Raw genomic sequence first — 21,924 nt, 5'->3', positions numbered from 1 at the left:
GAAATAAGGAACCGAACGGAGTTCAGACGAGCAACTGGAGAAAAAGTCTCAAAAGTAATCCACACCATATGTTTGAGTATAGCCTTTAGCAATTAAGATCCTTCCCAGTAGGGTATCTGATAGTATAAACCCACTGACTCTTAACAAGATCCTTCCCAGCAGGTAACGAAACCAGAGTCCAGATATTGCAAGATAACAATGCATCCATCTCGGTGTCCATGGCAAACTTCCAACCAGGGTGAGAGAATGCCTCATGGTGGGTGTGGGGTATAAAGTTAGTAGATAATGCAGAAGCAAGTGGGTGATAGTGGGAAGGAAGATAGAAATGGATACATAGTGCTCAATATGATAAACAGTTAAGGATTTGTGGGGCTTGGGAGTACAAGAGCGAGTACCTTTACGAATAGCAATGCGTATGTCGATGGAGCCTTCAGCATCAGAGTCAGATTGAGTGTTGGGCTAAGCAGTGTCCGCTGTATCACTAGGTTAGACTGGAACAATAGGAGTTGTGGTTAATGTAGCAGGAGCTGTGGGTAATGCATCAGGAGCGGGTACAGGTGGTAGAACCGTGGCTTCTGGTATAGGAATAGTGGTGGAAGGTAAGGTCGGTGGTTGACGTCGACGATGGTGACAGACTTGAATTGGTGAAGGAATAAGAATAGTGACAGGTATGGATGGACCTAGAAGGTGTTCATTGTTCACTATGGATGGTACAGTAGAAGAAAAATAAGGAGTATTTAAAAAAAATGTGACATCTACACTAATAAATCGCTTGTTGGAAATGGGATAAACACATTTATACCCTTTATGAGTACGAGAATAACCAAGAAAAAGACATTTAATAGACCGTGAAGATAGTTTATTAACGGCAGGATGAAGAATGTGAACGAAACATACACAACAAAAAACACGTGGTGGAGAGGAAAATAAAGGCCTATCAGGATGAAGAATAGAAAAAGGAATTTTATTTTGTAAAATGGAAAAAGGCATACGATTAATAAGATAACAGGCAGTAAGAATGACATCACACAAAAAACGTTTGGGGACATTCATGTGGAACATAATAGAGCGGACAACTTCGAGTAAGTGCCAATTTTTGCGTTCGGTCACCCCATTTTGTTGTGGAGTGTACGTGCAGCTAGTTTGGTGAATAATACCATGGGTTAGGAAAAAATCAGAAATCGTAGTTTGAGTGTACTCCAAAGCATTATTTGAACAAAAAATTTGAATGGATGTAACAAATTGAGTCTTTATTTTTTGATAAAAAATTTTAAATACAGTAAGAAATTTAGTCCGGTCCTTTAATAAATAAACCCAGGTGGAGCGAAAATAATCGTCCGCAAAACTAACAAAAAAAATCCTAACCTATTGCAAACTCAACACGAACCCCAAATGTCAGAATGAACTAAAGAAAACAATGAAGAACTTCTAGGTGAAGTGCGGGCAGGAAAGGACGAACGATGATGTTTGCCTAGTTCATAAGCCTCACATTCAAGATGAGATGCGGACTTGCAACTAGAGATCCTTCATTGAAGTTTAGGTAAGGATGGATGATCAAGGCGTAGATGTCATTGCATGGGAGATGGTATGGTAGTAGATGTAGCAGCAGTGGAAGGTCCGGTGTTATCCAGGTAATATAGTCCATCGTGCTCAAGCCCTCCACCAATCTTCTTCCTTGTTTGAAGGTCCTGAAAAACACTATGAGAAGGATAAAAAGTTACAGAACATTTAAGGGACTTAGTAAGTTGACTAACAGATACAAGGTTTAAAGCAAATTTAGGAACATAAAAAACATGAGAGAAAGTCATGGAGGATGTTGGAGAAACAGTTCCATGACCAGTTATCTTAGTAAAGGATCCATCAGCAAGGATAACATTGGAAGAGGTTTGAACGGAATTTATGGAAGAAAATAAACTTGACTTAACAGTCATGTGACATGAAGCACCTGAATCGATAAGCCATGAAGTAGAAGAAGGAAAAAAATGCAACATTACCTTTATAGGCTAGAGTGGCGGTAGAGGAGGAGGTAGATGTAGCTTCAAGTTGTTGGAGGCGTTTGACTAGCTGGTTGTAAACATCATGAAACACAGAAGATGAAGTAGTTGAACTCTGGTTCATGTCACTGGTAGTTTTCTCAGTAGCAGTGTCAGTGGTGGCAGCATTGGCTAGTTCATTCGCCCACTCAAGTTTTCCATGCTTGGCCCAACAAATGTCTACTGTATGATTTGGTTTGCCACATAAGTGCACTGGCGGGCAGATTTGTCAAATGTCAACATATTGATGTCTTGTACCTCGTCCACCAAATCCACGGCCACGACCTCTAAATTAGCCACGACCACGTCCCCGTCCATGATTGGCAACAAATGCTAAGTTGTCTTTGGGAGTATTGTCAAGCTTGGACTGATTAGCCAGACGGTTAATAGTAGAAAAAACTTCATTCCTTCTCTCCTGTAAGTAGTTGACTCTTCACAGATTGGTAGTCAGGATGTAGTCCAACAAGACATTTTGCAACATGAAACTCAACTCTTTGTTGCTTTAACTAATCCAGATTAGTAGTCAAGGGCTGGCATATCTACAGTTCTTCAACCATGCCCTTATAACTGGCAAAATACTCATTTAAGGTTTTATGTCCTTGTTGGAAGGTAAAAAGTTTTTCATTAAGATCATACATATGGGAGATATTCCTTTCTTGAGAGAAGCTTTCACATAAGTCATTCCAAGCATCCTTAGCAAGAGTGTGAAACATCACATTAGAACCAATAGCAGGTTCAACATTATTCCATAGCCATATTTTTATAATTGAATTTTCACACATCCACTCCTCATGAGCTATGAATGCGGTAGGATCCTTAGGATCACGATCAGGAGGATCATCTGTAATGTATTTCAGTTTGCCCTTGGCATGTATGTAAGCTTATACTGTCTGGGCCTATAATAAATAATTTGAAACTCCAGATAGTTTAATAGTGGTAATCTGTACTAGGACATTGTCTGATAGTGGTTTAGGATCAGCCATACGAGTAACTTATCAAGTCTTAAAAATAATAGCAGCAGCAAAGCAGTCGGCTCTTTGAACAGAACCTGGTTAGGTCTAACAGAGAAACCCAAAAACAGTAGTAATAATCCAATCGACACTAGCAGTAGCAGTAATCACAAATAGCTCTTACTCAGAACCTGATTAATGTTTGAAAATCTGAGAAGAATTTAATGTAGTCCTAGGTAGGAGTAATCCCACTAGGAACCAGGGTAATAGGATCTCTTAACAAGGCTGGCCGATTGGGACAGCTTAGGCTAATTAGGGCAGAATTAGGGTTTCGACTTAGGGTTTTTTTTGGTAATGATGTGCGGAATTTTATGAGTCTAATGGTATAAGTTGGATCAAATTTGGTTGAGGTTGGAATTCTAGGGTTTTGGGTAGGATGCCTTATGAAAATGGACTGTTTGCAAGATCTAGGGTTTAGGGGCAGATTTTAGGAAAGAGGTTTATAGGGTATTAATGGGCAGGTCTAGGGGGTTATTTTGGTATAAAGAAGTTAGGGTTTGGATGAGTTACAAAATTCTGCAATTTAGGGCAGAATTGGATTTAGGGCTTTAGGGTTCTAATGGATCTATGGATTAATGGAAGGGGTGATAATAGGAGTAGATGGAGCTTAGGTTAGAGGATTAGAAGAAGAAGGTTAAATGCTGAATTAGTTAAATGCTGAATTAATAAACTACTTACTTGAAAGATTAAATCTTCAATGGTAGCAGCTTTAAAGAACTGGAAGAAGGACCTCACGATCTACAAGATGCAAGGAGTCGATCGGAGTCCACCAATCCCTTCACCTTGATATTACCCACAAGGTAGCCTTGATATTACTCACAAGGTTCACTCAACAGAGTAGAGCAGCAACTATGGCAGCAAACAAAAGTGTTTTCATTAATTAAATTCGTATCCAATGCTGGCCTCCCTTACAAACTTATATAGAAGATTCAAAAATAGACTTAGACACTAAAAAGGAATGGCCTAACCTTATCCCTAACCTATTAGGCAACTTAAACTGGCTAGGAAACTCAAATAGACTCAAAATAGAGTCCTAATGACTTAAAACAACTTAAACTACTTAAAATAAAGAAGATTCCCTAGTAGCCAATAGGATCACTTCACTTTAATTAGACCAATTGAACCAATTGGATGCAACCAATTTAAACCGGTTCAATTAAAAACACAAAATAAAAACTAAGTATTGGGCTAATCCCGTATGCAACCTATATACCTCTATTTCAGGCCCACTAAAGTGGCCTAATACATAGAAAACCCTTGAGAACAAAGGCTCAACATATATATATCCCAACCCTACACTTATTCCCAATGAAACAAGCCCTATTTGATGATGAATCTGCATCAGTAGCAGGAACCAATCAGCAGAAATAGGGTTTGTAAACCCAAAAATAGCAGCAATGATAGAGAAGATGAACCGCAGGGTGAACCTGGAAGAGACATCAGATTTCCCAGATTAATGGATCAATTGGAGATAAGATAGCACCTGATATGAAACCTTCAATAGGTTACCGCAGGAAGTAGTGGAGAGAAACTTTGAAAAGTTGAATCTGCAGTCTTCAATAGTAGAGTGGATCCACAGATTGGATCAGGATTATATGAGAAGGAATCTTCAAATAACAATCAGCAGCTTCAACATAAGGATCTCCAATCGATCTAAAAACTCAGGTAGATAGTAGTAGTAAAAACCATAGTTTTCAATTGAAAACTTCATCTAGGGTTTAATCCATAGCAATATGCATCAGTGGGTGCTGCACCCCTTCAAGAGAAAAGGCTTTAGAAGACCCTCAAACCAGAATCACAAGTCACTTCCAGTCTAAAGGTGATGCTCTGATACCATGTAACTGAGTATAACTGAAGAAAAACCAGAACCGAGAAGATGAGAAGAAGAGAGGAAGAGGAGAGAACTATCGAATATGACAGTCTCCCTCATACTGCTTGTATTTATAATCTCAAATTACAATAGAGAGGGAAACTCCTAATCATGTTAGGAATTCCTAATCATGATAGGATTCCAAGTTACAATAGGAAAAGAGCAATGAAATAAAAACTAGAACTAGGACTAACAACTCAAACTGAAACTAAGACTAACAACTCAAAGTAGAACTAGGACTGACTCATACTCAAAATAGGAGTCACAGGAGGAGAAGAGGAATCTCGAGAATCGAGATATCCTCTTCTCCCCCCTGGACCCGATATACTTCAACAATCTCAATAGAATTGGAATCCACCAAGCACACTACAGCATCCACAGCAGTCAAAGTTACTGAGATAACTGAACTGAATATTGTTTCAAACCTTGTGGGGGCCTGAAGGCCAGTACGTCTATTTATATTATTAAACAAACCCAATCAGGAATGAACAAGGACTTGCTGGAATCAAACCTGATCTGAAAGCCTATAAAACATAAACAGAACTGATTTAAATTACTCCAATTGACCAACTAATTGGAGTGTCCTAAACTAACAGGACTCTGAAATAACAAACAAAACAGAACTGGAATTATTAGAACCTAATCCTGTCTGAATAATACTAACAACTAACAAGCAAAAAAATCAAAGTAGGACTGATAACAACCAAGCTTTTAAGTATCTTAACTTATCCGCTGTTACTAACCGATACATATCTTATTTGAGGGTACCTATACGATACCTAAAAAAAGTATCAATTGTAAGGGTTGATACATGGGCCATGTGGCCCGATATAAATGATACTCTTATCGTTACACTTGATACAATCTCTTATAAACTATATACCTCGGTCCTCGATCAATGACTCAAAATACTTAGCCAGAGCTCTTGTAAGGCATTGTAACCAATTTTGTTTTGGCAAAATCAACTTGATTCCTTGTTTCTACTGGCAAAAGTGACTCTAGTAGTGTTGATTTCATCATTATTTGATAATTAAACAGCCTGCAATCAAGGATCAAAACCAGCTTTGCGCAAGTACAGTTTTCTGTCAAAACTTTGAATTTTTTGCTCTAATATTGATTTTCAGTGTCGTATTTTTGCAATGGATCACTAGGTTAGTGAAAAACAACCTGAATGATTGCATCAAACTGGTTTTTTGTGTTTTTTTTTTCTTTCCAATGGTGTGTGTATCTAAACCCTAAATCTTCCCCAAACTGAAAATGACTTTTTTTTTTTTGTGTTAGTACAAGTAAGAAACTTCATCCTTTATACAGAATCAATTGAATGCACTTGTCTTGTTGTACTTTGTTCTCCTCTTTATACATGATATATTTACATATTACTTATTAATAGTGTTTTATGCTTCAAAATTGTATTTCGCATGTATCCTGAACATTTCCATGTATATCTTTAGTGTATCTTGCGTCTCTCCGATACGATACGATATGAGACGCTGTCTCTTAAAATCACCTTTCTGATATGATACCCGGTACCAATACTTTAAACCTTGATAACAACACCGCATGTAGGGCAGGACTAAGATTCCTAGTAAGACTAGGAATCTTGAACTGCAGGCTTATTTCAACCTCTTCTTCCTTTGATACTGCTTTTGGTACTTGGTTTATATTATGGAAAGTGGGACTGCATTGTTCTTGGGTTGGAGGAGTATGATCAGGGATGACCATTCTGTAGGAGACCCACAGTTTTGTTGGGATTGTATCTTTCTCATCTTCCTTTCACTTCTTTCCCTTCTTCTTTGCCCTCTTTTCTTTGATCCATTTTACAATAAAGTCCTTATTTCTCAAATTGTTTTAAAAATTTTAAATGGCCAGAAATATGATGTGTGCTTTCTTTATTATTATAAATTGTGATCCTACACTGGGGTTGTATCTTTCTCATCTTCCTTTCACTTCTTTCCCTTCTTCTCTGCCCTCTTTTCTTTGATCCATTTTACAATAAAGTGATTATTTCTCAAATTGTTTTTAAAATTCTAAATGGCCAGAAATATGATGTGTGCTTTCTTTATTATTATAAATTGTGATCCTCATAAAAACTAATGCACTTCCAGAAGTTGACATGTACGATAGAAGTGTCAATTTCATTTGACTTGTCTAAGGGAGTGCGCCAGATACAGTTGATGAAGAGTGTGAGATAAATCTAACATATGGATATGTGCGATTTTAAAGTCCTGTTTCCTCAGGGAAGAGTTTGTGAGAAACTGTTCAGAGAATTCCATATAAAGTTTTGTAGCTATAGGTGTTCCGTATTGAAAATTTCGGGAAAAAATCTTATCTCTTTCAATGTATCCTCCTCACACTTGTGTCTTCGATTAAACCTTATCATCTATGGATGAACAACAAGGGAGTTGCTAGATTTACAACTTCGACTCAACTAAGCCTTACCTTAATTAAATAGGATTGGCAACTTGAATTCTGTTTCTCTATTCAATGCAGCCATGTTTGTTGTTAGAGGGAGTTGCCAAACTATCTGGTCGCCATATTTCTTTATCTTTATTAGCCAATTTTTTATTTATGTTTCGAGTTTCAAATAGAAATAGTATGATTCTTTTAATACTGTTACCTGCCACCTCTTATTGCATAGTGATCCCTGATAATTATTTTCTAGCTGCTAAATTATAACATTTGTATTGGAAGCAGAGATCCTTTGGGAGATCAGTTCACTAAGATACTGATAATTAGAGAAATGGGGTTAAGAGAGAACAAGAGATGAGGGAGAGATATGTTGCAGATTGAGTTTAGGGGGGGGGGGGGGGGGGTTGCATGATTTGATGTCTATGGAACCTTTTGTTAATTCATTGCAAACATTTCTAAGAATAATGTTGAAGGTTGGGGATTCTTTTGGTCTATGTAAAGAAAGATATGATTCTGACCTCCTCCAATAGGCCTTGGTGGGGGTATATATATGAATAACTTCTTAGCTCTAGCGCGCAGTTACATTCTTGAAGATATGTTTCAATTTGGTACTATGTACTATTGATTCGTGCTTTGTGACTTCAATAACAAACCAGTCCAGTATTGCATTCTTATTTTATTTATTTCTGTCTCGTCCATCTATAAGCTATTTTTCAAAGGAAATTTATTTTGTATCCGTCATTAAACTATTGTCATCAAATTTAAAAGAAATGGGACTTTGAACATTGTTAAATGATATACTAAATGCATTTTAACTGACATTGCATTGGGGTCATTATCCATGCTCCAGAGTCTTCAATCCTAAACACCCCCCCCCCCCAAAAAAAAAAAAGAGGAAAGAGGAAAAGCTTAATATCAAACTCATCTAATTGTCTCCCATACTGCAGGTAATTTCAGCTTCACAGAGAAAATAACAGTGAAATATGCAGGAGCTGCAGCTATGTATTTTGTCTCTAAGAATCTGAAGAAGAAACATAACATTACTGATGAACGTGCAGCACTGTACAAAGCTGCAGAGACTTGGGTGGATGCTCTAAATGGTCGGGATTATCTAGGTATGTACATCTCATCTTTTTGTTAAACGAAGGATGATGAGATACCTCCTTGTGCTACTGCTGACTTATTTTTGTTGTGCATTGCTCATTTTGACAGGAGGATCCAAGCCTAATTTGGCTGATCTTGCAGTCTTTGGTGTTTTAAGACCCATCAGATACCTGAAATCGGGTGGAGACATGGTGGAGAACACACAAATTGGTGATTGGTACACAAGAATGGAAAGAGCTATAGGTGAGTCTTCTAGGATCAAGGCCTAGGATGGAGCTTTTTTTTTTTGGTCAAGTCCATGGTGGTGCCCTCTACTTTAACCTTGAGGTAACAGGTTTTCTTTCTGCATCAAGTAAGCCAAGGACAAAAAGGGAAACAATTTTAGAAGCATATATGGTCTCATTTTTTATCGACTCAACTGTTTATACTTGAAATTTTCTCTCATAGAATGTTAATCACTATTTGGTGTCAACTTGAGGTTTGGATGTTCTATTAAACTTGAGTTTTGGATGTTAATAAAAGATGATCGTGATGTGGTTGTAGAGTTCCATTAAACCTAAGTTACGTGTTGAAATTTCCATATCACCTTTTGCATGCATGTTCAACTAAAACTTTATCAAAGAGAGGAAGTTCAGGTATGATTCCTGAAATAACTCTCAATCCATTTGTGTTTCAATGTGGGATGGAATACAGCCTTTCTGTACACATTGCAATCAGGTTCAGCAGTAATTTGTTTCTTTAATTGATGTTTTCTCATGCCATGCAAAACTGCAAAAGCTTCACCAAACCCCCAACCCTGATGCGGTCATTGGTCGAACCCACTTTTAACTTCCAACACGTTTCAGTTCAATCGTACAATGATGCTTGTAACCTGCAAGTAAAACAGAGGGGCTATGCTTTTACTGTACACAATTTTGGGACTTCTTAAAGAGAGTCTGACTAAGCTTGGCATGGGCACTGAAAGCCCATAAAGTGTGCTATTTGCCTATTGGCTATAGCTTGACAGAGAGTTCACATGATTTGGCTACTATTTTGCCTATACCTTGACAGATAGTCTACATGATTTGGCCATGAATGTTATGCAAGGGAGATTATAACACGCCCACAGGTTTTCTCCATGGAGCCGTATTGTTCTCCCTGCAAATGGGCAATGAAATGGAATGGAACAAACAAGAAGATGGGCGTTTGGGCTTTAGATCCACAATCAGATCAGAGACACCTTTGATCGAACCCCTGACCTAGAAAAAACCGAAGAGAAAAATTTATACTTTTTTGGGGGTTAGTTATCTATGTAAGAATGTGATGTGCCTGGTAAGCACAATACAAATCTGAACCATCTATTTGTATGGTTTCTTAATTTAAACCATCTGTTCCCACTCAGAGTTGGAAGAGTGCATAGAAGTGTCTAAGGTACTGATATACATGCATTGCCATACAGGATGCATGCCAATTCAAAAGGGTATTTGATCGATTAGATTCAGAAATTTGACACGTGGCTAATCTAGATCATGTCTTCTCTATCCAATGGTCGGAATCGACACATCATCTGTTCTCGTGGTGGAACAAATGCTTTGCGACATTTAGAAAAATAATAGATCCTTGTGACAATAATAATTCGTCTTTCTATTTTGCATTAGTTTCTTTTATATATGAAAAACAAAAACGGAACAATAACAAACTGATAAGTTCGTTAAGACAATCCAATAAAAACCCGAAATTGACCGGACCAAAACTGATGTTGAATCTCACCTTAACGGTTCAGTTTCAACTGGGAAAATAATCCTCTCCAATTCCCTAAAAGTGTGCAGTGCGGCAGTGCTAGGTGGAGATGTCGAAACCTAGCAGCTCGGACATCCAACAGTCCGAGCACAACAAAAGTCAATGAGGTGTTGACATCTTCACTGCCACACTGCACACTTTTAGGGAATTGGAGAGGATTATATTTCCAGTTTGGGCCAATACATGTATAATATCGATTCGGACCAACTAAAAATGGACTCAACCAGCTGTTTGACATCCCTAGCGTATCTTGTTCTGTCCTAGTAGAGGAAGCCCAGCCAGGTATAATATCTATGATAAGCTGTTTTTGTTTTAATATCGGTAAACACACAAACCACACGTCAATACTCAAAAGGTTATTTGATTTTTATGGCCACGGAATGGTAGATATACACAATATACACCACACTCATACCCTCGATGTGGGACTAAACCCACACACTCAACACACCCGAAGTCGGGCTAAACTCAGACCCCCAGCGCAAAACGCAGCCTTTTTTTTCTGTTTTTTTTAATATATTGGCAAACACTATGATAAGTTGACTTATCCAATCATAGCAAATATCCTAAACGGTACATGGCTCGGGTCATTCGTGATTACAATGGTGCTTTTATCTTGGCATGTTCACACTATAGATGCTTTGGTGAAGCAACAGCATCAAAAGCCTAAGCAATTAAGCAATGATTGAAGTTAGCAAGTTTGAGAATAAAGTGTTTGAGCCTAAGGCGTTTCCTATGTGCTCTTACAAGAGTTTTTTATTATTTTTTCCCCATAACAAATAACAAATAACAAATGAATATAAAATTACATTGTGAAAGTCTAAGAAATGGTGTAGGCTCAGAGAAACCTTCCCCATGTTTATATTAGACTTCAAAATGCAGTTATAGGATATATTTTTCAGGGTCCCATGTCATGCAAAGGCCTAAATGTTAATCTTTCAAGGGAGAGTACTCTTTAGTCTTTACCAGTCTGAGAGAGTGATTTCTTTATTGATTGTATTTGAAAGCATAGTTACGTGTATAGAGCAGTCTTTAGGTTGTAAAATTTCTCATGGTTAAGTAGTTCTGCACTCAACTGTGCACACAATCAGGACCGACAAAACCAGACTAGAGAGAACCACAGTTCTTAGGTACCCAGGCAGCAATGAGATGTATACAGAGGGGGATTACAGGGTTTGTTCATAAATAATGAGTGTTTGTCCTTGATTAAAGGGAATGGTATCCCCAAACATGTGAGAATAACCCATTGGTTCTGACATGCAATAAACTATTTGTGATTTTAATCCTCCTCTTTAGGTGGCTGTAACAGTAAAAATGAGACAAAATAACTATATCACAGCTTCAACCAACCACACCTACTCGTCACTTTCAAAATCCTGATAAGCTTAAGGTAACAAAACAGGACAAATTATGAATCTGGAACCCTGTGATCATACCACAAAGAAAAAGATATCTAAAACTTGAACATATTAGGGCATCCATTTCTGTTAAAGGTCAAATGACTGCTGCAGTGGAGTATCAGGAATATTTTTGTCAAGACCCCACTTCATACTTACCCCTCTAATGGGGAAGAATAGCCCCTAATTTCATGATGTATATAATCCCACAATGAATTGCAACCTATTCATCAGTTTGTATGTCATCACGATAAATGCTCTGTGCCATCTGCCAGACCTGAAGGATATTGTCCTCAGCCACACTTGCAATGACCCATGGTTCATTTTCATTCCATGAAAAATCTGATATCTTGGCAGTGTGTCCCCCATGAGAAAAGAGAAGCTCTGGAGGCCCATCCTCGGCATCTTCTTCTGACTGCTCATCACCAATCCTGAAGGTATCACCATTGAATGAGACATACTATACTATATTAAAAAAGAAAAATAAGAATTTGAGAACTGGAGAAGCTCAGGACATTTTCAGATAATGCTAACAGAACTCATGTAGTCACTTTTTAACCACCACTCAACCAGATCCCGGTACAGGTGTTAGGGTTTCAATTCAGTGAAGCTGTTGCCTAGGTTGGCAGTGGTGATCATGTCACTGTCTGCATTAATTGTGTTTCTCAATCAAATTTCTAGTGTTATAAATGCATCTTGTAGCATAAGTGATGTAGATCACAAGTCCATATGTACCCACAAGAAACAAGCCCCAAAACCAGCCCAACAAGGTTGTCGATTCGACTGCTGTGAGAGGCAGCCTGGTCTGATGATGTGGCGAGTTTTTGTTGGTTCGATGGAGCATCACCTAAGGCAGCCTCAGCCCAAGCCCAGAGTGAAGCATTAAGAAGATAAAAGACCAAAAACACTGTTCACGGCACTGTTCACATGAACTGTCACAGCCCCTTGTTTGCCTTGTGTGGGATGCTTTTTAGAAGTTCTTGTGGGCCCATCAAATGGAGAAAGATTCTCTCCTAATGCTGCCATAGTTTAGTTTCTATTTTCAGTTTTAGAAAGTATATTAGGTAGCTTCTAATTTCAGTTTGTTTCTATTGTTGTTTCCTTGCTTGTTTAGAAGGCTGGATCTATAAAGCCTTCGTAGTTTCTATTTTCATCTAGTTTCTATTTTCCATTAGTAGCTATTTTCCTACCTTCTATTTTGGTTTTAAGAAGTTTCTATTTCTTACCTTCTATTTTGTAAGCTTGCCTAAGCTATTAATAGGCCCCCTATTGTAAGGAAGCATCAAATTTGGAGAAAAGAATTTCCAAGCCTTGTTGCCATCGATTATAGGAGAATTCCATGTTTCAACAGTTGGGATAGTTGTGGGTGAGAGACCCAGGCTGAGATAGCCATTCCCCTACCCCCCCCCCCCCCTCTTTTTCTCTTCTATCTTCTCATCCTTGTCTTCTCCTTTTCCTGTTCGATATATGCTGCTGTGCTGTTTCTGTGACTGCAATAAACTATTGTGAAGATACTCTTTTGAAGACCAAATTCAATTCCCTATCATCTTCAAGGATTGCTGCTGTTGCACACCATTAATAGCATAGTTGTCAAGGCGTCACCTAAGAGGCACTTACGCGACGCCTAGGCGTCCAGGCCCTTTGGTCGACTTGGGCTCCTTGGTCACCTACTTGATGTCGCCTTGAATTTTGCCCTTCTCCACCATCTTGGATCGCCTAAACGCCGTGACAACTATGATTAATAGATCCTTATCGTGTTGATACTGGCTGCAATCGATCTCTCACTGGTTTGAGGTCGACTTTTGCATTAACAAGATGGAAACTTTTGTTGTTTTTTTTTTTTTTTTTAATGAATAAGTGGGGTGGGCACCTCAAAGATAATAAAGGTTGGCTGCATTCCCAATAGATATTTGTTAGTGAGACATACCTACTAAGGTCCCAAATCATTATCCTTCTATCACTAGCAGAAGATGCCAATACCGTTTCATGATTAGGGCTCCATTCTACCTGGAATACCTCCTCTCTGTTTAAGAAACACAGCACAGTGAGTGCATAAGTACAAACAAAAATAGTTAAGATTAGCATCATTACTAGAACACCAGAAAAAAACAACTGACTTAACGAAGCATTGAAGATAACAAATTTAGAAAGGACACTATACTTCGGAAAAAATCAGTATTGGACAAACTCCATCTCCAGGAATCTGATCCCCACACCATTTATTCAATGAAACATGGACATCTGTAGCTTCTCATGCTTTTGGATATACTTACTCTCATATTTAAGTGATTCAGTATGATTAGGCAAAAAAATCCTAGTGAAGGAGATCAAAAAGAGGTAAGAGTTGGCTCTTCCCCTGAAAAGATTTCTTCTATATCAATACCTAAAAACTGACGACGATTGCAACATTTAAGGGAAAAAACTTCTTAACTTTTATATATTAAAAGTAAGGCCATGAAAATTAGAAGTAAATTATAAGCCATAATATTCTAATCAGTGACTGCAAAACCAGGAAAAATAAAAATAAAAATGAGCTCAAAGGCATCTGAAATCTCAAATCTAGAAAGGCAAAAAAGTCACATCAATAAAACAAATGCAAAAAATCAAATCAATAAAACGTAGGTGTACGCAAACCATGGGGAACCTGTTCACCTCTTGTAAGAAAGACCTCATAAACATTAAGAAACCCACCAAACAAATCAAAATATGTGAATTGACAAAGACAACTATCACGAATTCATGAATCACTTCTAAACATGCAAACTATTCTTTGTAGCAATAGATGGAAGAGCTCCAGTCCAATTTGGTTTGTCACTTAAACACTAAGTGTAGTGTAGACCATTATGTTATCATGAAGTATAGAGTCGATGTGTCCACAAGTAAACTCATGTTAGACTCGCCAAACAACAGATCTGACTACCACACAAGTAGGATGAAGTGACGAACTACCTACATGCCCAAGAAATTGACACCTCCAAACACCAAATCCATGTCATACAGTGGCATATACCTCATTTCTTGACTATCTTTTACTTGGTTAAATGATATTGAGGCTTATAAAGAGTCCACCGTTGCCATAAGCTAAGCAACCAATGTGGGGCTGAAGTTGATTGTATCAAAGCCTTCCTCAAAGCATTCAAAATCCCATGCTCAATCCCATCCTTTGTTCTCCTTATAAAGTTCAATCCATTCAACGATTCTGGATTTTCAATCGCTCCAAAGTTGAAATGGATTCCCTGTTTCTATCATTCAAGACAGCTCTGCAACTGATTATAAGCTTTGCTCACAGAACACAGCCTTTTGTAGAACAAACAAACACACACACACACACGAGGTCTCTTCATGATCACCTGTTAAATCACACATGAGTGTGCGCACGCTGCAGCACACTCGCAGGAAAACTTGAAACATGATATCTTACAAAGCATGCAAAGATAATGATCTCAAGCAGTTTAAGGCACCCCAAAGAAAATAAGATATTGAAGAAAACCCTAAAGTAGCAAAGACTTTCACTAAGATAGTAGGTTCCATTCAGAAATAGTGATTAGCTGATCATATGTGTTGAAGATGATATTAAAAAAGACATAACAGATAAAAGGCATACGTGTGGCTGGAAAAACTATGCAATGCAGTTGTTAGCTTCCGTAGATCGAACAGATTAACAGTTGTATCTGAAGATGCAGTAGCCAGAATCCACTCATTAAATGGATTGAACGATAGATAATTCACCTGGGACAAGAGAAGAACCTCTTAGATGAGGTGCTTTTGTAAGCAAACAAAGAAATATAGGATCATTTTTAAGCCGGGGGGGGGGGGGCGCTAAGAACACAACCCATTTAGAACAAAGTGTTAAGTGAAGAAATTACATTAAGCAAAAGACAGTTCAAAATATATAAAGTAATGCCACAATTTTATCTTTTCTTAGAAGGTATTAAGACTATTATTTAGATAATTGTAACACACAATCCATCCATTATCAAACTGCCCCATACAAGAACTTTATCATATATTTTATATTTGTAGCTTTTAAGGTACAGCCAGTCGACACAAATAAAGGAATCATTTATCGAAAAGGATGATCAGTAGAAGAGGAGCTAAAGAATAAAAAGCGCAGAAAATTCTGTCTTAAAGTAGGAAAATTAGAGTAACTCAAATAAATATAGAACAAAATTAAGTGTATTGCATATGCAATAACTAGAAAAGGTTCAACAGGATCATCTCTGGCAACCAACATAGTTCGGATCTCGGCGAGTTTCTCGGTTTTTTGAGAAACCGAGACGAGTTGGCATACGAGTTGCAAAAGTGCAACAACTCGACCGAGATCTCGAGATCTCGCCGAGTTCTCGAGAATCTCGACCCAAACTCCTTTATATGAGTGCCAGATCTCGAGATCTTGGTGGAAAATCTTGGTATACAGACACCTATCTATGCAAACCTTGGTATACAAACACTTATTTAGGCCAGGAACTAAGACAGACACTTATTTATGCCTAATATCATTTAAGTAAATGTTTTTGTATTTGTATTTTATTTACTTAAAATATTATTCATAAATAAGCAAATACCCCCTATTTGAATTCAATAAAAATAGTTAAAAAATCAAATTTCAAAAGAAAAAAAAGTCAACCCCCTAATTCAAGAACAAAAATTGGATTTTTGGCGGTAGGTGCAATTTTCAACTTTCTAATGCTGGGGTTTTTCTCAAATCTAAAAATTCCATAAATCTTAATATGGTAAAACATTGCTAAAAACCAAAAGTACGGTAAAATATTCATTTATTTAAATATTTTCATTCAGAGTGATTTTGACAGCATTCGTACACACCAAATTAAGTTTGACTGGTACATAACTCCTATTTGAACTTTGTTTTTGCAAAATCTGATAGTGTCATTGTGTTTAAATGGCCTAAAATAGACTCAATACCAAGTTTCAAACCCAAACTAGGTCTAAAACCCACCGAGTTGAGGCTTCGAGTTGGAAAAAAAAAATGCACCAACTCGGCGAGATCTCGACTCGACTCGATTTTTTAAGGGACCAAGTTGATACCGAGTTCTAAGTTTTAGTACCTTGGCAACCAAAGGTACAATTTTAGGTCAAACCTTAGTGGAAACAATTACAGTTATTTCAATATGAAGAATGGAATAGGTGGTGGTCTCACATTGGACTGGTTTCATTAAATTGTTAGCATTCTTCTGTATGGCACCTACTCTGTGCTTCATCTTCCACACTACCCTCAAACCTTCCTATCAACATCACTTTAGCACATAACTTACCCCATTCCCCAGTGAAAGCTAATATCCCTATATTATGTTTTCTAATAATGGTTAATCTAATGAAGTGACACTATGCAAATTAATCAAATCAATTCATGATTAATTCACCTCTTTCTCATGAGCGATAATTGAGTGGTGTGGCTTATTTGACACTGACGAGCGCATGTCCCAAATCATCAATCGCCTGTCATCCCCAACTGATCCAAATAAATTTTCACTCTTAGAATGCCACGACACATGTTCCACAACATCCTCATGAGCCTGAACAAAACATTCACAAATGCAATGTAATGCAGCAAAATCTGTCAATGACTTGTATTAAATACAACATAGAGAAGCGGTAGAATCCGAACAGCACTAAATCACCTCGAATACAAGCATGGGCTCGAGCATTTTATCTTGGGGCAACGCAGATGTATCCCACAAGCATATTTTGGAATCATTGGAACCACTGAGAAGGTAACCCTGCTTGAAAGGGCTCCATGATAGACCGTACCCTTCTTTATCATGGCCCCTCAATCGCAAATCCGGACAGCAAGAACCGCCTTGAAGTTTCAGAGGGTGCTTGGAGGAATCAAAGACATAGACCTCAGGACCATTAGTCTTGGCGGCAATGACAGAAGGATTTTGGGGCATGTAACGAACACGATTAACTTCTCCATCAACATGTATCTCTTGTGCTATTTCCACCTGTATAAAAACCAATAAAGAAACAAATAAGAAGTGTATCCATGTATTTCTCTTTTACCGGTCAGCTGATAATTTCTTCGAACAGGTTGTGTTCAATTTCTGTAACAGTTAAAAAGACACGAAAGAGAAGAGATGGAGAAACTAACCCTAGGAATGGTGGAGGGATCCGAGGGAGAGGGTTCGACGATACTGTTGTGTTGGGAATTGATGCTGGTGGAAGTAAGAGAAAGAGGGAGGTGTACGTCGGCGATCATGAGGAAGTTAGGGGCGTCGTCGGAGGTATGGGTCCCGAGGATGAGTTTGTGGCCTGCGAAAGATGATGCTGTATTGTTGGAGGATGAGGTGGTCTGGGCGGTGGACGGCGTAGGGAGCCATTGGACGGTGAGGGAAGGCCACTCGAGGGCGTGGGAGATCACAAGATCGTATAAGAATGGTGTGTTCTTCTTCCACACTGAGAACTCCTCCGCCAGCTGCTCCTCTCCCATCTCTTCCTCTTCCCCCATCTCTCTCTCTCTCTTCTGTCGTCTCTCTCGTCTTTCCCCCTTTCTTCTTACTTTTTTCCCGCCAGAACGTCGTCACTCACTAAATTCTTAAACCTCTCCCGCCAAAACGCCAATGTCCTTTGGGTTTGATAGTGGGAGCCGGAGCAGCGTTTTAGAAGGATCGTCTGACCGGACGACCCAAGTACGGTCGGACCATTCGGGTTGTTGACCCTTTTTCCAGATCGGCCTTGTATCGGAATATACTACGAAGATTTTCACTGGATTATCGGATCAAATAGTCCAACTGTCCAACCATTGAAAGACGGCTGGGCAGATAGCACGCACTCCAAAGACAACGCCAAACTTCGAGGGGCGCTGGGCGCATTGGCACCGGAGAAGATCTTAATCTAAATTCTCACCTCCGGCTCGAGACTATTAAAAATTAAGGCTTCGTTTGATTGGGAGGGGAATCAAAGAGAAGGGAAAAGAAAATTTTCAAATTTAAAAAAAAAACTTTTGTCCTCATTACCCCATGTGATTATATAAATTATTTAAATTCCTTATCATATATAATAATGATACATTTTACATGTAATATTTATTTTACATTTTAAATCAAAGAGAATTGGATGCAAAGTAAAGTGAAATTTAATATCCAACTATGGAATGATTTGGATTTAGTGATATTGTTACATGGGATAATGATTACAAAATATTCTTTTTTAAGTATGAAAATTTCACTTTCTTTCCCTTTAAATTTTAATTCTCCTTGCAACCAAACAAAGCCTAAGGGATAAATTATGAAACACTCCCTGAAAATGGAACGAATCTCAAGTCATTCCCTCTTATTTGAAAATACTCAGAATACCCTATGTGCCCTATATTACAGGTTAGTCCCTATCGTTAATTTTAAACTGTTAATTGATCCAACTAGTTAAATTTATTTAAAACCCTTAGCTACCCTTGATCAGTGTATAGTTACAATTTTACCCTTGAATCTAAAAAACTCAAAATTGATCAACCATTTTCCTCACATCACCTGCAACCCACCGCTACCGGAGCTGCAACCCTAAATTGATCAAGTTTATTTTGTACCCTCTCAAAACCCATGAAGGACAATGAACAGAAAAAATTGAAATGGATTTCAAATCCTTTGTAAGTTCTATTTTCTGGGAATACAAAATGCAGATATCAAATACTAAAACGATTTAATGAGGAGGATTACAGAGCTTAAAGGGTAACAGCCCTCTCCCAATCTCTCTTTCTCTCCCTTTTTCTCTTCCTATCTTTTTTTCTCTCGTTCGATTTCTCTCTGTTGTCTCTTTTCTTCTACCAACTCCAACCAGAGAAAACCAAGAAAAGCCAAAGCCCTGCAAAAACTCTCCTTTCTTCTTTCGTCTCCCTGATCGCACAAACCAGAATTTTAGAAGCCCTTAAAATGATGAAGACGATCAGATAAGAAATCAGAAAACCCATAGCCCTTTCCAAAACCAATAGAAGAAACTCCCAATCCAAGAATTGCAGAAATCGAATCCAGCAGAACCAAAACCCTAGAACCTTCCCATTTTGGGTTTTCCATTTTAAATCTCAGGAATTAAATTTTGTGAATTTTTCTTTAAGTTTCCATCTCTCATGGCAGTGCTATGATGTTGGTAGAGATTTTTATGATGTTCAATTCATCTCCGGTCATCATCATCATCTTCGACGGACACTCTTTTTGACCTGTGGAGCTCAGTTTTAGCGGATCACCAATTGTTGTGATTTTGCAGTTCTTTCCCCCTTTATCCATATTTTAATTTAGAGTAATTTAAAGGGGTAAATGTGACATTTCATCTTTTGGTTTGACTTAAGATAACACTGTCACTATAAGGGGGACGGATGAGTATTTTTCAATAGGAGGGGGTGACTTGAGATTCAATCCGGTTTTAAGGGGTATTTTATAATTTACCCAAAATTAAAACCAAGGGAAAAGATTCCCACGACTTTATCATAAAATTGAAATTGCACATCTCCATAATATTACTATTCCCCCTCTCCATGGAAATCCCCAACATACTCCCTATGTGATGAGTTTTCCCAAGATACCCCCTCCTTCGCCTGAAGCGACACCCTTGCGTTGGAGGGAACCATCTTCCAATAATCAAATTAAAAAATAATACGGAAGATTTCATGGACACCCCCTATAAGTATATAATATATCACGGACACTCCAAACCTTGTCAAAAAATCACAGACACCCCTTATTTTATGACTTTAATTAGTTAGTCCACTCCGTAGGTCTGTGCAGTTAAGTCGTTGTTACTCTTTTATAATGCAAAATTACCCTTGCCATAGGATGAAGTTCCCATAATACCCTTAAGGTTAAAATCCCAAATACAAGCACCATTCTCATCATCGTCTTCAATTCAGCTCAAACCTTGAAGTTTGCAGCGAAGAGTGTTTTCTGTCATTGTCTTGTTCTTGTTAACTCTTACAAAGTCGTCAAATGCTTCTAATAAAGATAAAGCAGAAGAAGATTTAGATAAAGAAAGTCTTCAAATGAAGATTCAGATAAAGAAATCCCTCTCTGCTCACATCCTACAAACCCTAAACCTTCACTTGAACGATGTCACTGAAACGCTCCACAACTGCTACTACGCCACCACCGCCGAGGCGAAAAGGCGCCGGAATCAGAGTTTGGCTCGTTGTGTCAAATTGCAAAAAATCTCCTAAATTTCAATTATTTTGCTCTCGAATTTCAGTTTCCTTGATGAAATCCACTTATTGAATTATCAATACAGGGTTTCGATGATCCGTTTTGGGGTTTTGGATTAGGTATTTGAAAGGTTTATGTATCGTTCTAGAGCTTTTCCTTTATCTTCTCAATTCAAGGGGTCGCTATTGGCTTCGGTTTAAACTTAATTAATGGCAACTACGGCCGAAAACCCTAGAAGTGTAGCCTCCATTGGTCCCTCGAAACACTCGCAGAGCAACAACTCAAAAATTCCCTCTATTCCGAGACCACAATTGTTCTCTTCATATCATGACAATGCAAATATCTCTCCGAGTGTGAAGATTTTCTTTGAAATCATCTCCAAAGTCCTTGTTTCTGAACTTGAAGCTGCGTTATCACGCACCAGAATTCCTCTGTTGCCAGAGCACGTTGAAGAGGTGCTAAAGTTCTGTTACGGGTCTCCTACAACTGTTGTGAAGTTTTTTAGATGGGAAAGAAAAGGAAAAAGAAGAAAATCAGAGTTCTGGGATTTCAGTTCACTAGCTCACTTATGGTAACGAAGAAAGAAAGTTGGAAATGAAGAGAAGAAAAGGGATGGGGAATAGGAAGGAAGAAGTGGCTGACCTGGGTCGCCATGAACAGCACTAATGAGTTTCAATGAAACTCCTTTTCCCAATGACTCATTAACTAATAGGGTTAAAGTGGACATTTCAACTTTGGATGCTAACTGTGCTTAATATCAGGGGAAAGGTTGATATTTTGACAAGGTTTGGGGTGTTTGTGATATATTGTGTACTTACAGGGGGTGTCCGTGAAATTTTCCCAAAATAATAAGTCACTCAACAAAATTTCAAACTCCATCTTTGAAATTTTAGGGGTTTTTATTATTTATTTTTTAATATTTCATGGATACTTTTGAATAGCCTGAAATAAAATAATTCCTCAAAATTAAACTCCCAAAAAAAAATTCTCATGAATAATTTACAAAGATTGTTGGAGACAAATAGTTTTAACTTAATGCTTCAAAGGTGAAGTTTTCTGATTTAAGAGTGCACATAACCAATCCTTAGTTGGGTGTTTTCTTCTATTAATTGGTAGATTAGATTGAGCTGATCTTTTGTGGATAGGTAGACCTAAAGATCCCTTATTCACATGTTAAGTTTT

The 21,924-nt window shown here is 38.0% G+C and overlaps 2 protein-coding genes across 2 annotated transcripts in view; one reads left to right on the top strand and one right to left on the bottom strand.

Moving 5' to 3' along the window:
* Positions 1-8,898, top strand: part of LOC122661720 (prostaglandin E synthase 2-like) — a 32,166-nt gene extending 23,268 nt beyond the window's left edge. The window contains exons 5-6 of the mRNA XM_043857215.1: positions 8,270-8,437; positions 8,535-8,898. Coding sequence (XP_043713150.1) covers positions 8,270-8,437; positions 8,535-8,695 — 329 coding nt within the window. The 3' untranslated portion in view covers positions 8,696-8,898. The remainder of the gene's footprint in view (positions 1-8,269; positions 8,438-8,534) is intronic.
* Positions 8,899-11,479: 2,581 nt separating this feature from the next.
* Positions 11,480-18,200, bottom strand: LOC122661719 (WD-40 repeat-containing protein MSI2). The gene is made up of 6 exons (XM_043857214.1): positions 17,712-18,200; positions 17,242-17,565; positions 16,984-17,136; positions 15,207-15,331; positions 13,530-13,625; positions 11,480-12,033 (listed from the first exon to the last, which is right to left on the bottom strand). Exons 1-6 carry the CDS (start codon positions 18,066-18,068, stop codon positions 11,826-11,828), a joined length of 1,263 nt encoding a protein of 420 aa, XP_043713149.1. The 5' UTR covers positions 18,069-18,200; the 3' UTR covers positions 11,480-11,825.
* Between the last annotated feature and the right edge of the window lie 3,724 nt (positions 18,201-21,924).

Source organism: Telopea speciosissima, chromosome 5 (assembly GCF_018873765.1).
Source record: "Telopea speciosissima isolate NSW1024214 ecotype Mountain lineage chromosome 5, Tspe_v1, whole genome shotgun sequence".
Lineage (NCBI taxonomy): Eukaryota > Viridiplantae > Streptophyta > Magnoliopsida > Proteales > Proteaceae > Telopea > Telopea speciosissima.
The sequence above is the reverse complement of the archived record's forward strand: the minus strand, read 5'-3'. Positions and strand labels throughout refer to the sequence as shown.

Coding starts and splice junctions, on each gene's coding strand:
- LOC122661719 (XM_043857214.1), bottom strand. CDS start 18,068: ATGGGGGAAGAGGAAGAGATGGGAGAGGAGCAGCTGGCGGAGGAGTTC. Junction 15,332..16,983: donor TTATCGCTCATGAGAAAGAG/GTGAATTAATCA, acceptor CTCTTGTCCCAG/GTGAATTATCTATCGTTCAA. Junction 12,034..13,529: donor ATGATTTGGGACCTTAGTAG/GTATGTCTCACT, acceptor TGATACCTTCAG/GATTGGTGATGAGCAGTCAG.